Below are 16,226 nucleotides of genomic sequence, written 5' to 3' on the forward strand. Positions count from 1 at the left end.
ATTTGTAAATAAAATTTGCAACATGTAGAAATAGACATTATAAATGGGTACCTGCATATATCGAGTATAATTTTCTTTTATACTGCATGTTAATAGAGTAGGTATGAGTATCAATATCATAGTATCCATAAATACCGTGATCGTTATATTCTAATTTAAATTAAAAAAAAATCTGATTAAAATAGGATAATGATATTTTGACCCGCCTTTTTTAACTCACTTTTAACCCACCACTCCAATCCTCCTTAAATCATCACATCACTAAAAAGAATCAAAATAGATAATTGAAAGGTAATTGAGATGATGAGTTAAAAGTGGGTAAAAAAATTGAATCAAAAAACTATTATCAATTAAAATATTAATACATTGATTTTGAATGAATTGTTTTTATAAAATTTCCATTTCTTTGTAAGTTAGCATTCAACATTATTTAAATGAATTATTTGACTTTGTTTGAAATATATGTATATTATGTTTGTATTTTATTTGAATTTACTATTAAAATATATTACTAAATATTTTAAATTATTTTTTGTAAATACATGTAGGTATCCATGAATATTAAAAAAATATAAAAATACTCATAACACATATCTACACATATAAAAATAAATACGAGATAAATATTTATCAAGAGGATAAAATAGAAACATTATTACCCTACCCTAATTATTCTACTCTTGAGTTGTTCAACAAAAGTAACTTTTCTTTTTTTTATTTGTTTAAATCCTGCCTGAATGCTACACTATTTTTTTTTCAAATAAAACTGTAAAATTCATCCCAGGTTGATTTCAAGTTATTGAATTATTTATTTAAAAGAAATAAGGCAATGCAAGGAAATATAAAATAAAATAAAATAAACAATTATTCATAATGCAAATGAATTGCAGTATTGACTATTCTCTTTTGCGAAAGAAATCACTTCTACAAACTAAAGCAAAAAAAGAAAAAGAAAACACAACCCTAATAAAATGAATGTCTTCTCTTTAACAACAAGTACAGAGCAACCATAGACATTAATTATTTTCCTCGTCCTTTGTGTTAAACACAAATAATCAATCAATCAATCACCCTAGTTTTCGTTAAGCCGTCATCATCATCTGAAGCAGATCCGAAAGCTCAAGAAACGCAACGTTGAATCTTCAGTTCCATAATCTTTTTTAATTAAATAAACGGAGGGTAAATGAAATTTTGTTTGAAATTAGTTGTTGTTGAATTTTTTGCGAAGAAGAGTAGCACGCAAATCGGCAACGTCAACCTCGTTGGTGTTCTCTGGTTTGTAGTAACCAGTGACAGGATCCGGCACCCATGAAACCTCGTACGTCGACACCCTTTTCACTTCCCCTGACTTCCCTGCCATGGAGGTAACTGCTCCCCTTGTCGCGCTCTGTGTTGCAACAGAGTATCCGCGTCTGTTTAATGTAAACCATCGCATTAATTCACCAATTAACAATCTAATAACCGTAAAAAGGATTAAAATGAAAACATTTATAGCTACCTGGTTAGAGCGTTGGAGAATCCGTCTAGAAGAAGAGCAGAGAAAGTCTTGACGTTAGCGAAAGAGCGAGCCATTGGTGTGATGAGATTAAAGAGTGGATTACAACCGAGGAAATCTTGTTGTTTCTTTGATAAGAATTTCAAAGGTTGGCGAAACACAAGCTTTCCAAAGTGTAATGTTTTTAATTTGAGTTTGTTTGTGAGAGATGAGGTGAGGGTGGTGTTTATATAAGGAGAACGATGACTAACGACAAAGGAAAATTATGGACGCGTCAAAATATGAGTTGAAGGTAGAGTTTGCAATGAGCTGATAAATTGGGAAGGTTCTAAAATTTGGGTAATCTCTTATGAAAAGGTGGTGAGATTATGACATAGGAAGGAGGCGTGTGAGGGCGTGAATTGGAAAAGTTTGATGGAGTCAATGGTGGTGTGAGCTGAATCTGGTCGCGCTTTTGACTCAGCAAGTTGGCATTAATTACAAACGTGTGGTGTGCACAATCAACTGGCATCTCTAGAAGAATGCTGAAATTTAGGAGAACCTTCCCAAGCCTCACTTTTTGGGTAACCAATCAATTGAAGTTCAATTTGAATTTCATTTTTCTCGTTCTCCTCGTTTTCCCATTTTCTTTCACCCACTTCAATCATACTAAGGAAGGGAGGGCATGGAGGAGTTACCACAGAGTTATTAAAATTAGGATGAAGCATGAAGAAATTTACGGCTTCAAATTTGTTATTATTAGGTTGTGATGTTATACTAATAAGTTATGCATAGTCTGTATTGGGCGAAACAGATAAGAAAGTAACGAAGGGGAGAGGTGATGGTTTTTACTACAAAAAGAATGAGCAAAGTTAACACGGCACTACCATAGTTTGTTCTCATGAAATTATTAGATTCATGGCATCACCCAATCTAAATATTGAGTCTCGTATCATCACATCAAAACTCACCTCTCAAATCAAAGTTGTTCTATATAAAAATAACGTTTTTTCCATTAATAATCTCGCTATCTCCAAAGATGTATATGATAATTTAGTTTTTGTTAAAGATTAAAAGTGTTTAGGGGCACACTTAGTTACTAGTAGGGTTTTATCGACAAACCAAGGTAGAACGTCAAAAGATATGACCTTTGGCTCTCACATAACAAAATATATGACTTTTGGTTAAAGATTCACATAAAAAAAAAATAGTTTTTGGCTTAAGTTTCACATGGGTCGAATGTGATGGGTTGAATGTGAAGTATCTTAGTTGGATTCAACTAAAGTTTTATTGTTATTGAATTAAGAAGGACAATGATGGGTGAGTCAGGTCAAGGTCAAGTAAGTTAGTTCACAGTATGGGATGAAGTGACATTTTTTAGCTCATTGTCATATATAATTCAATATGCATATATATAACTCGTAGCTCATGCGGGCCTGTTACAGACAGGACAGACAGGTCCGCATAACTTTTTGCACATGTAATTTGATATATGTTTTTTGGCATAAAAGTTGTGTATGTAAATTGTTCACTTCTGGCTAATACTTCATTTTTGATATTGCACATGTGTAAGATTGAAAAATAAATTTTAACCATAAATTAATGTATGCAATATTCATTTGCTAAATAAAATATAAACATTTAATTACTAAAGAAAAGTGGATCGACAAACTCACGGGCCAAAACCAATGTAGTGCAGACTAGTATGTTCAATTTGTAATTAAAACTTTATAAATAAATTTAAACTATTATTCACAAACTAATTATATTTTTTATTAATAATCAAATTATTTTAAATATCAATAATTTTTAATTTATAAAATAATAATTAATTATTTTTTAAAATTTGTTATTATTTTTTTATATTTAGTGTTTTATTAACTAAATCTGTAATCCCATTTATCAAATATTTCACAAAAAATAACGTATCTTAGATTATCGTTTTTTATATAAAATATCTTACAAAATGCATACCATCTGTGAATTAAACGGGGCTATGTCTAGGATCTATGACAAAATTATTTATCAAAATTATACAACACGACAAGTTCATTAAAATATTCTTTGATAAAGATAATTTAAGATCAATTAAAGTTATTTTAAGTTTAAGATTTTTTAGTCTTATTAAGAGAAAAAACAATCAATACCATATCCGACCATAACTTATCATTAAGTATTTTGAATTAAAAAAAGATCTGACTTATTCATACAACTAGGCCTTAAATAGTTGGGAGGCCTAAATCAATGTTTAACGGCATTCGGCCTTCGATCTAGTCAACTTCATTATTTGTAGTGGAAAAAAATTCAAATACAAATAAAATAACTAATAAGAAAAATTAAACTAATTGTTAACCCTTAGCATTTGCAACATTTTAAAAAAAATTAATAAAAGTCTTACTTTATTCACCTTCAAATTTATTTCATCATAAATAATAATTAAATTACATATTTTAAAAATGTGTGTAAATTTTTAAATAATACATTATAATTATTCAAAATAATAAGTACCGATCAAAAGAGGAATATATATATATATATATATATATATATATATATATATATATATATATATATATATATATTCCTTCTTTAAATACATTTTACAAATTAACTTTAAAAAATAATAATAAAAAAATGTAAATGAAAAATTAAATATATTACATTAAATGCTACGTTCAACTTCCTAATTTATGATTTTCCATGTATTAACTGTCTTAAACTAACAGTATAAATGATACATGGATACATCTTTTGAAGTCTAGGTTATATAATAATGTTATATATATAGAGGTAAATAAATATTTGAATTTTAAAAAAGAGTTTTGTAAAGTAATTTTAAAAAATGTAAAATTAAATACCAACTTTGTGTCGTACAGTACTATTTAAGAAAATAAGTTACTTATTTATACATTAATGAAAAATATTACACTATTAGCTTTAAATTGTTTAGATTAGCATGTGTTTAATTCTTACCGATAAAGAAAAGAAAAACATAAGAAGAGTGTGTTGAGTAATTTTGTTATCATTCATTAGACCAATAATATGAAAATTTGAGGGTGGAGATGATTAGGCCCACTAGCAAAAGACGACCAAAGCCCAATTATTTTGAAAATCAGCAGTAGCTTCCCCCGCCGTGGCTTAGGGTTTTACCTTTACCCCGTCGTGGAAAAGCTTCGTCTTCTCTTTCACTTGGTGAGCGCAAAATGTCTGAAGTGAATGCTACCCCTGAAGTCCCTCAAAACAACACCATCTACATCAACAACCTTAACGAGAAGATCAAGATTGATGGTACGCGTCTTTTTCGTGTTTCCGCAACTTCGATTTCGATGGATTATACGTTCCTTGAATTGTCGTATGTTGGATGTAGAGTTGAAGAAGTCTCTGAACGCTGTTTTCACTCAGTTCGGGAAGATACTTGAGGTGTTAGCTTTTAAAACCCTAAAACACAAAGGTCAAGCTTGGGTGGTCTTTGAGGATGTCTCTTCTGCTTCCAATGCTCTGAGGCAAATGCAAGGATTTCCCTTCTATGATAAGCCCATGGTATCATATCTTCTATTTCGCTTTTTCAAACTCAAATTTATATCTGTTTTGTAATTTTTATTATTATTTGAATGGTGTTTTGAATTGGGCGCATAGTTTTAGTCAATTATGATTGATTTTGCCGGTTGGAATTATGTGTTATTGTCTCGTTGTAATTTCTAATGCTACTTCTTGTCAAGAACTATGATAATCTCCAATTTGCAGAAGCTCGTACGAACAGAAAATTGTTCGGAAATTTAGCATTATTTACGTGCCACAAGGTTTTACTCTTCTTTTTCTTATTATAATGGTTAGAATCAAGAACAATGCTTATCTATCATCAGCAGCAGCTCTTCTATTTTCAGTAGATATTACTTTGTTCATGGGATATGAAGATGCTGAAGGAAGGACTAATGTTGTGTAAAATTGCTGTCAACGTTTGACTAGAGGCAACAGTGGCTATCATGTTTGCCATGTTGTACGTTGAATTAGTTGTTTTTATTAATTAGGTTCCATTCTCGTCACCTCACCAAAAACAGCATAGAAAGATTTTTTTGGGGTAGGAACAAATTATTTTAGATAGAAATAGCCTACAACTCTAGGCAAAACTGACGCAAAGGACTGGCAGAAGTAGAACTTTTCATATATTTATCCTCAATGCCAAGGATTCATTGACTACAAATCATTTATAATTAATTTAGCATACACTCCTCAGTGGTTTACCATTTGGTGCCAAATTAACTACGCCATTCTATATTGGGCATCAAGGATACTACATCTCATTCCTGATTACGTTCCAAGGGAAAATTGTAATTGCAATTCTATTGAATAAGCTTTGATGTTAAGTTCCTGAACCAAATCAGATTTTAGATTTATGTGGCAGTGTAGCACTGGAAAAAAAGAGAAGAGGAGATAGAAGATTTTGAGTTGGTTGACATCGTGATGTGGCATTAAAAAGCTGACAATCATTTCCATCTGAATTGCCTGTTCAAATTGCTTATGTAATTTTCTTTGCAATAATGGTTGCCCACTCCCTACTTGGGGCCTCACCTGCTAATCTATGTCATTAATATGATTCCATACATGTTGCCGTTGGCTTCACCTGATTTATATTTAGAAAACCTCTAGTAGAACTGTGCATAAATTGCTTTGTGACTTTAAATCACCTAGTCAAATAAAAAAGTTAGTAGTAGTCATTTTAGGAATGAATCTTATCACAATCATACATCTCATTTATATTCTTTTAATTTGAACATTTCTATTTTTTTTTTTTTTTTTTTCAATTTTTTGGAAGAACTGATTGATCTGAACAATTTGTATATTTATTTTACTTGATTTCCTTGCCTTCTCCTGCATTGTTCTCTCAATCTTCTCTAGAAATTGAATTTTGCTGTCATTTATCCAGAGAATACAGTATGCAAAGACCAAATCTGATGTAATAGCAAAAGCGGATGGTACTTTTGTTCCTAGGGAAAAACGTAAGAGGCATGATGACAAAGGTACAACACACTCCAAGCACTCTATTCTTTTTATTCAAGGATTCTTCATTGTAAAATTTTAAACCAATTGGTTTAAATGGGAACAAAAACAAACAAGGTTAAAAGTTCACCCTTTCCATAAACTGAGAAGCAACTAATGCCCAAAACAATGACAATATTATCATATTGATTTCATGCAATTGTCTTCCCTTGAAAATCAAATGACTCTTCTGTTTCTTGGGGTATTATCTCCCCTTTAAAATAGGTTAGTCTTTTTCATGCAACTGTCACATGCCTTGTATGGTTCAAATGTATTTCAGACTTTTGTAACTGATAATACCGAAGAAGGAAAGTTCCAACAAATATTATATCTGACTCTAGTGCCTGCCTTAAGACTCTCAAGGCATGTGTAGTTATTTTATGGATCATATAAATCATGTGTTTTATTAAATACATTACGTAATAAGAAATTGTGTTACTCAGAAGTGTGACATTTTTACATTTTAAGTTCACTTTTCTGTTTCTGTCCACAAAGGGACAATGTTGTCCCATACTGTTGAACATCTAGGTGGGTGCAACTCCTATGCTGAAAATCTGTGTAGTTTGGAACCTACAAGTGAACATTATGACACACGTTACATAATCAATAAACAACTTTACATGGAAGTAACCTTGTTATGTTCTGTTGCAGGCAAAAAGCGGAAGGACCAACATGATGCTAATTTAGCTGGAATGGGACTAAATCCAGCATATTCTGGTGCTTATGGTGCAACACCTACTGTAAGTTTTTTCTGCTGTTGTAGATTTTTGGGGCGGAGGGGTGGTCAATCATCAATGGTCATATTAAAGAACTACTAAAATAATATATCCCATCTAAATTTAGCACCTTTTAATTTTTTTCCTGTTTTGTAGTAATTTGTCTGTTACAGACAGGAAAGTCTTTTCTAAGTTCTCTGGTTTACCTTTGAGAAATCATTTTTTATTGTCTGATTGTTATTTTGCCTTGAAAGAAAGGATAAAATGTTGTAGTAAGAAGTGAGATTGCGTGAAAGATTTTAATCGGCTATAGAAATTATGAGATGATACAATATCTGGTTTAAAGCAAGTGATTCAAATAAACAGAATCTTGAACAACTTCGTTCTGTTCTTTATTGTGTACATGTTTATTTAGTTCTATATTTATTACACATGCCTTTCTAACATTCAAACTATCCTAGATACCGTATCCAGGTGGTGCAAAATCCATGGTACCAGAGGCTCCTGCACCACCAAATAATATTCTCTTTATTCAGAATCTTCCCAATGAGTCAACTCCCATGATGCTGCAAATGCTCTTTCTTCAATATCCTGGATTCAAGGAAGTTAGAATGGTTGAAGCAAAGCCAGGAATTGCCTTTGTGGAATATGGTGATGAGATGCAATCCACAGTGGCTATGCAGTCGCTGCAAGGTTTCAAGATAACCCCACAAAACCCTATGTTGATAACTTACGCCAAAAAATAGATAGCGGTTTCTTGACCTTGTATGAGAAAGACAGGAATCCCATTTTCAGCACAGAGTTGTTAATCCAGTTAATGCAATGGTGTAATGTTAATTGTCATCTATCTTTGGCACAGCCTTGATTCGAGTATGATTGTAGTTACGGTTAATAACTGTCATTTTATACAAATGTATTTAGGAAAGTACTAACTAGTTCAAATTTATTATTTTACTTTTTCTAGATTCGTCAATTGACCTTCTTTTGCCCTTATTTGAAGAATTACCTGCCAGCATTTGCAGGATGAAGTTCAGTAAGTGAATACATGATGTCTTCCTTGCACGAGTACACAAATAATTTTGGTTATCCTCTTGTGACGTGCTATCCCTGCTTAATTTTTGAAATTTTGGTGTTTTATTTGTCACTACGTTGGCCAAAAGTAGAAGGCAAGATTGAAGCTTTTCCTATGTCTAGCATAAATTCTAAAAGCAGCCAATTTGGATTTACTGCTGTAAGAGATCATGTTGCAGTTACACGCATTACCTCTACTTTGTCATTGTACAAAACAAATGTAGTTTATACGAAGATAAAAAAGACACGTGTTAATTGACTACAACAGCTATGACGTTTTTTTCACTGCATAAAATCCATGGAAGCTTTTTCGTGCTTTTTTGTCACGTAAGTAGAGCGTGATTATGAAAACTGCATAAATGGGAACTATATATGTGAAAAAAGTGCTCTGTAGCTTAATTTTTTCAATTAACGTGTAATTGGATAGCTTATTCAACAAACTTTTGTACTGTACCCTATGCAAGCGACTTCCATAGGGTGCCTTGATTCTAGTCCCATGTTCCCCGTCTTCTGGTCTCTACACTCTATGAATGTTAGCCATTAAAGCTCAATTTTCTTGCTCTGATATTAATTGGTTTCATTTCATTAATATGAAGGTTGGTCACCCATAGTGACCTGCGAGAAATTTGACAAATGCCAACATGATGAATGTTCCAAGTAAGTTTGACAAATGCCATCTTGTTCGTTTGATTTCGAGTTTAACATTATGTAATTAGGATATAAGTATAACATCTAACTATACTTTGAGAATAACAACACAACATTAAACAAATTTCATGAGGATTATTGGATGTCTAGTTAACTTCCAGTCATATCAAGCATAGTAAATTAAAAAAAAAAAAAACTTAGCGCATGATCTGAACAGTTTTTGAAACTTATAATTACTTTTTATTTTAGTTTTCAGTCGGATGTTTAAATTACCCATCTTAAGTAGTGTTAATTCATTTCTTAAGACTTGGTATTTTAATTTTTTACCTTATATTGTTTTTCAAGTTTGTTGTGGTAGTTTTAGAATTATCGTTTAGAATTACTCATTGTCTTAAAGTGTTGTTCTTGTTATCTTAATTGCTACTTTTGCTACATGTTTTAATCTATTTGGCTTAGATGGAGTTAGAAAATTGAAAACATTGGACAAAAAATTAAGATGTCATCGTTCCTAACGTAAAAGTGAAAGAAAGTACAAAAGAAACACAAATTGTTTTAACTTTTGTTGGATGTGCATAGCAGAATTATGTCTATATTATAAATAGCTTTTTATTAACTTTGTAATCAATTATTAGTAATTTCAATAAAAGTTTTATGTTTTCTCATAGAAAGTATTGTGAAGATATTTTATTCTTATTTTTGAATTATTAATTTTAGACAACAAATCTGACTATACTTATCAATCAACCTTGATCAGCATATCTTTTTCATTTTTTTATTCTTTTGGATGAATTTCTGAGAAACAATCCATTTATCATAATCTAGATACATGTTCATCAGAATGAAGTTATGAAATTGATCCAAACTCCCAATATCAGATGTCGCTGTTCACATGTGAATAGGTTCGGACTGGGAGCATATAAGTTGAAAGATTTTTTTGGGTTCTCAAGTTTAATGAACAAGAAAGCAAGCACTTTTTCGATGGGTTGCTGTTCCTTTTTTCTGAAACACAAAAATGAAGTGCCGTAGAATTTTAACCGTTTGGGAGCATGGTGGAGTCTCACGTGTGTTCGAACAAGAGAGTGAATTGCCAAACAAAGCTTTCACTGCCTACCAAGCGTAAGATACACACGCCATACTCAAGTCCTTAGATTTCACAATGATCTCATCAAGAATCTATCTTCTTCTTCCACAAGCATGCCAATTTCCAACCCATTTTTTCAAATAAATGTTCTTCCTTTTAATGCATCGGACGCAAAATTTCACAGGCAATACCACCATTGCACTTTGTTTTTTGAACTTATATGGCAGTGGACGATTCACCAAATCGAAATGATGGCCCAACCAAGTGTGAGTGAAGAAAGAAACCTCACTAATATATAACCCAATGTCGCACGTCACAGATTCCCGCATGCTGTGGACTAGACTTAGCAATATGCACTAAAGGTAAATGATAAAGAAGAGAAATGAAAATGTACATACATAAGATTTCTTGACCAAACCGTGGTTGTGGTTGCTGAGTGCTGAGTTTGCCCTGTTGTGGAAGTTGTGTCCTTTAGAGGCAGTGTTCATTCATTGTTTACTTTTTCTGCTCTCTGTATTAATGCTGCCTTTGAAATTGTTGCAGTCTACTCTGTGTTAAATCACCATAAACTTTGGGGCAAAAGGTAAGGACCTATTACGTATAGGGAATGATATCTACCTAGGGAGCGTCCCCAACTTTCTCTAAAACTCTCACAAGCACACACACATGCACATGCCATACTCAAAAACTTGCAACCCAACACGCAAACCCTACGTCCACTCATACATTATTCTTCTCCACCTTCTTGCACCATCAAATTCTTCTTCAATGGAAAAGGGCAACAGAGAATGCATGTGGGACCCAAAACTCTTCATCCATTGGCTCCCATTTGATTTAGTACAAGGAAAACCTTGTCTCCTTGCTGCAGTGCAGTGAACATCAAATGAATAAGGACTTAATGATAATACTTGTGGATGCAAAGAAACTAATGTGAAACTGGTTTATGTGTTTGTAGTTAGCACTTAAGAAATATAATAATGTGGCTGTGCTGAATTTTAGGAGAAGATTTTTAGCACTCTACTTTTTCTGTGAAGTTAAAGCAGGCAACAATCTGGTTGAGTTTCCTTCGATATATATATATCTCGCTACGTTTGTGTACTGGCATGGCATGATGATATGGTATGGCAGAGTTATATTTTTAAAAAAATTTCTGCAAATTTCTCTCATTGTTCTGCCATTGTCCTTTGATGAATCTCTTTTCTCTCTCTAAAGTTGCATCTATAAATATGAGCTTTTTCCCGTGTCTAGTTCAACTTCAACTTTCATCACCGTTCTCATGAAGCTCACTGGCAGAGAAACTCCTCGTTGGAGAAGCAGGGCACGTGCAAGATTCTTGGCTCTAAAATGTCACGTTATTCTTTGCAGGTGCCCTCCTTCTCCAACATGGTGTCTCTTCTAACCTAACCAATTCTGTTCATCACTTTACTAGGTATAATTGCTTTCCTTCTTTCTATCTTCATGCGTTCCTACCTAAAGTTTCTGCAACATGAACGTGTTCAATCACTTTGAAATTGAGTTTTGCAGTAACTTCAGAACAAAAGTTTATAAAAGAGATGTTACCACTTTCACTAATGACTGCTATATAACAAGTAAAAGCTTTTCATGACTGAGAAATAACACGATACAAGGAAGGGTGTTTTTTTATGTGTTAAACATATGTTTACATTTTACTGCTGTTGTCTCTGTGCATACCAGGTTCTCAACAATGAACACGTTTAAGCTTACGAGTCTATGAATGAAAATTAAGGTAATGTAACTGAACACCTTTTAGAATCACTTTTTAAACTTTTTTTTTTCTCCTACTTATATACGAATAAGCCTTCTATTTTTAATGTCATTTACTTGTAAAGGTTACACAATGTTAAGTGATTTCCGTAACAGGATTAATTAAAAGTACCAATGAAGGTTATGTTAAGGCGTAATTGATATTTTGATTTTTTACAGTTCTTTATTTTCGGATAATTTGTTTATATGAAAAATTTTGAGTTCTATATCTTACATATACATGAGTTAAGCTCTGTTCCTAACGCGATTGACATGACATGAGATTATTGTTAACATTGCTACAGATTTCTTTCACAATATCACTATTTTTCTTTTACGAGTTTTAAATCTTTAGAAAATTCTTCTACAAAATAAAATACAAATCACCAAATGTCCAATTCATAAAAAAAAAAAACCCGCATTTTTAGAGGAACAATGCAGAAGAATAGAGGAATATAATATTTATAGTAAGAAAATTTTGATTTTGAAAACATGATGATTATTTAAAAAAAAAAAGGCATTAAAAAGGGTAATTAGATGGGTCTAAGAAAAACAAAGGTTAGGTACCGTACTTAGTAAATTAAGAACTACATATAGCAGAAGTCTAGCTGGACAATGTTTTTAAGCAGACCAATTCGTTGGGCCTGATAATAAAACTTGGGCTATGGTATTGACATCTTCATGTCTTAAAATCTAAAGACACATTTTAAAGGATAAATTTGTGAATGTTCAAAAGAATGAAGAATGTTAACAGCAGCTTAAGATTATATCAAACTTCTATGAAAAACATATTATTTATTACAATGATATAAAATTTATAAAAATTATAAATAATAATATTTTATTCTATTTCTCATTAATTGACTTTGTTTTATGAAAATTTAAGAACATATTTAGATAGAAAAAGTAATATTTATTAAGGATCATGTTACTATTTATTTCTTGTCTTACCTTCTATAAATATGTCCAGATTCTATCAAAAACCAAAATTTTTATAAACATGTAAGCATTTAGAAAATATTAATATTCTTAAAACATTCTTGATTTAGAGCAGCAACGTCAATAGCTGGAGCCTCACCGTTAGATGGTGAGACTCATGACCAATAAGATCAGACGTACAGGATCAACATCACATAATGCATATTAATAATCATTCAATACGATTAAATGCAAGCACCAATTACAAACCCTTTTCAAAAATTTATTGTTCTTTCTGGTCAAATTCTTGTAATCCAAACACACAACACAATAATTAATGAAAAAGTTTGAATTAATTAAAAAGGTGTTTTAGTGGACAGAAAAGACACGTGGCTATTCCTCCTCCTCTCAAAAAGTTGTAACAAATAATGTGATGATGATGAACAGATCCACCACACACTTGGAGACAAAATCCCACATTTTCTTCTGCCTCACTATATTCTAAAGTAACTAAATATTGCTTCGGGTTGCGCAAAAATTAAATTTTATTCTCAGATACACAAATAATACATTCGATAATTCTGTGACTCAGTTGTGTAGTTTGGTCATAATCATGCATCGATACAAGTGAAGAAACAAAAGCCACTTTTCATTAGGACAAGCAAGGTTTTTCAGTTTCTTCTTTCCTTCTATTATTAGAAAAAAAATATAAAGACGATGGGTGCTTGGGTGGGTATTAACATCACGTTAAGAAAAACAAAATCTAAGTATTTTTTAATTGTAAAAACATAGTTATTAAAAAAATATTCTTTTATATTTTAAAAGTAAAATAATATTGTGAAACTCGTTTGAAGTAAAATAAGATCTCATCATAATTTTTTATAGAATTATTGTATTGAAATTGTTCTAAACAGAAAATGATCTTAAATATAGAATTTCGGTTTAAAAAAAAAAATCCAGATAGGGATTTATTTCTATCTGGAAAATGTTTTTACTTTATTTAATTCAGAAACCTTGAGTCTGGATCATGCAATGCAATCTTTAGATTAAATGCGCCAAGATCGATATATTTATATGAATATATTACAACAATTATAAAAAAAATGCACCGCTATTTTTTTTTTCTGATCAGCACCGCTAATGGAAGTTGTTTCTGGTAGAAATGACTACATAATTTGATATCACAGTGATATCATCCAATGCTTTATGTGAAACCATTTAAATTATATCAAAGTTAAAATATTTTAAATAACACGTGGTTGTATAATTTATTTTAGCTAACGCGGTTTTATAGAATTGATTATAAGTCACGAGTTTATGACAACATGACTTTTGTTTGGATAATGAAGTTGAGAAAATGGATTCTGACACAGGTTTGAAAACGCACCGACACAGGCTTGAAAACGCAATTACACTGGATTGATTCTTTTATATTTAATTAGAACAGTGATATCGTTAGAACCTATGATTTTGATAATTAATATTTTAATTTTATATTATTTTTTAAATTTAACTATTGATACATATTATTCAAATAAATTATTAAGTGGATGTTTATTTAATAAAGGATGTTAAAATATATTTTTCATACAACGAAATAAATAACATGACCAATGAGAATAAAACAAACATGACTATAAAATTATGGTTGAAACAAGTTATACATTTTATTCGTAAGTATTTATAAGATAGAAAAAAAAAATGATATTTTTGTAAGTTGATATATATAAACTTTGTTACATAAATTTTCGGAATTCTTATTCTTCGTTTGTGTATAAGTTAGTTTTAATCTATACAATTTTTTCTTTATCTTTTAAACGTATTTATAAGAAAACGAACTCATTAGTGCAAAATTTACCTTTTTAGTAACTTCAATTACACTTAGAATCATATTTTCCAGAAAATTCTAACACACATAGTGTTTACATGTTTAATCTTGTGTTAATATATTAACTCTAAATAAAAAACCATTAAATAAGTGTTGACATAAAACAATTATAAATAACTTTTACACTTCACGCAAGTCATGCAAATCACTAAAAAATGTAGTGAAAGGTGTCACTCATTTGTTTGTATAATAATTAATTGTTATATTTTTTAAAAAATATTTTATTATTGTTTATCATCTGCATATATGTTAATGTTGATTATTTGTTTGACTTATCTTAATTATTATTTTAGTTAAGAGGATGATTCTTTTGGTTAAAACATTTACTGTGTTGTCTTTTTTTTTTAAAGATGTTGTAATTATATTTATAACTAAGTATCTTATTGAATTTTATAATTTTAATACTACAATCAATATTCCTATATCGTATTTTCTTGTTTGATGGTTATTTTATAACATCTTACTTGAATTAAAGTTTATTACATTATCAAATAGATTTATTTCATATTACATAGTTATTTTGATCTAGTTATGATAAAGTCTTTATATTTACAAGAATCATAAACATCTCAATTTGTTTATATATTAATATTCGAACCATAACATCCTTAATCAAACAATAAGCGAATAAAACTGATGTGGATGAAGGGACCTATTACTACAATTATAAACAAAGTTTTTACCTTTTCTTCTACCTATAAATCCAAAAATAAGTAAAATAAATTTTATCATTTATTATGAGTTCGACCAGTCTACTGAATACACGGTTGAACATCAATCTCAATATTCCGATGTAACATGGAAGGTACATCACACAATTTTTTTTTTTTATACAATAAGCTTCCCTGTATTAACTTTTAAAATAAAAAAATCCAATTTAACGAAATTAAATTAAATATTAATTTCATTTAAATATTTCACAAAACGATATCCAGCACACCATGTGACAATTTTTACTTCTCTTTTACCAATTAAAATGGTTACACATATATAATATATTTATCTATATCTATATATATATATATATATATATATATATATATATATATATATATATATATATATATATATATATATATATATATATATATATATAGATAGATAGATAGATATGACTTTAGAGAAGTTCCCAGTTAATTCCTAGCTAGGCCTGGCATGCCTTGTAAGCGTAAGCGTATAAATGAACTTGGGCCCAAAAGTGATTTCGGAGATAACACAATTAAAGCTCGATGTGAAAATGCATGCAAACCTATCTAGCATATGTCAGATTAGTGTTTCAACAATGTTTCGTACCTAATCTTTCTTCCTCCTCACCTCATCAAAAACAGTTAAGTGTTCTTGTTCAATCCTGCTTCTCGTACAACTTAACCTAAACCTAAACGACACTGCAATTCAATCACACTCCCACCACCATGACAGTGCATGTTACTTCACCATTCTTGTGTGCTTCGTTAACAATGGCGCATATTAATTAACGTTTCACGTGTTTTACGCGCTTTGTAGCAATAGGAAAGCATATATAGTATGGGTATGACATCATTCTTATGGAATTAAGGGTCCACCTCACAATACCAACAAATAATCATTTAATTCAAAGACAATAATAAATGCTGGCACCGACTAAATCAA

The 16,226-nt window shown here is 30.7% G+C and overlaps 2 protein-coding genes across 2 annotated transcripts; one reads left to right on the forward strand and one right to left on the reverse strand.

Annotated features, from left to right (window-relative positions):
• Positions 1–864: 864 nt before the first annotated feature.
• On the reverse strand, positions 865–1,749 carry LOC114186810 (indole-3-acetic acid-induced protein ARG2-like). Its single transcript, XM_028074837.2, has 2 exons — positions 1,499–1,749; positions 865–1,412 (listed from the first exon to the last, which is right to left on the reverse strand). The coding sequence occupies exons 1-2, from the start codon at positions 1,570–1,572 to the stop codon at positions 1,202–1,204; spliced, it is 285 nt and encodes a 94-aa protein (XP_027930638.2). The 5' UTR covers positions 1,573–1,749; the 3' UTR covers positions 865–1,201.
• A 2,742-nt stretch (positions 1,750–4,491) lies between these two features.
• Positions 4,492–8,200, forward strand: U1A (spliceosomal protein U1A). Its single transcript, XM_028074803.2, has 5 exons — positions 4,492–4,762; positions 4,842–5,014; positions 6,399–6,492; positions 7,163–7,251; positions 7,689–8,200. The coding sequence occupies exons 1-5, from the start codon at positions 4,678–4,680 to the stop codon at positions 7,971–7,973; spliced, it is 726 nt and encodes a 241-aa protein (XP_027930604.1). The 5' UTR covers positions 4,492–4,677; the 3' UTR covers positions 7,974–8,200.
• The last annotated feature ends 8,026 nt before the right edge of the window (positions 8,201–16,226 follow it).

The sequence above is a fragment of the Vigna unguiculata genome, chromosome 6 (genome assembly GCF_037176805.1).
Source record: "Vigna unguiculata cultivar grain cowpea cultivar isolate G323 ecotype 2 chromosome 6, ASM3717680v1, whole genome shotgun sequence".
Classification (NCBI taxonomy): domain Eukaryota; kingdom Viridiplantae; phylum Streptophyta; class Magnoliopsida; order Fabales; family Fabaceae; genus Vigna; species Vigna unguiculata.

Excerpts from the sequence above, each read along its gene's own strand:
- LOC114186810 (XM_028074837.2), bottom strand. The coding sequence starts at position 1,572 with ATGGCTCGCTCTTTCGCTAACGTCAAGACTTTCTCTGCTCTTCTTCTA. Across the intron at positions 1,413-1,498 it reads TTCTCCAACGCTCTAACCAG|ACGCGGATACTCTGTTGCAA; the intron begins GTAGCTATAAAT and ends TACATTAAACAG.
- U1A (XM_028074803.2), top strand. The coding sequence starts at position 4,678 with ATGTCTGAAGTGAATGCTACCCCTGAAGTCCCTCAAAACAACACCATC. Across the intron at positions 4,763-4,841 it reads CGAGAAGATCAAGATTGATG|AGTTGAAGAAGTCTCTGAAC; the intron begins GTACGCGTCTTT and ends TGTTGGATGTAG. Across the intron at positions 7,252-7,688 it reads CTTATGGTGCAACACCTACT|ATACCGTATCCAGGTGGTGC; the intron begins GTAAGTTTTTTC and ends AAACTATCCTAG.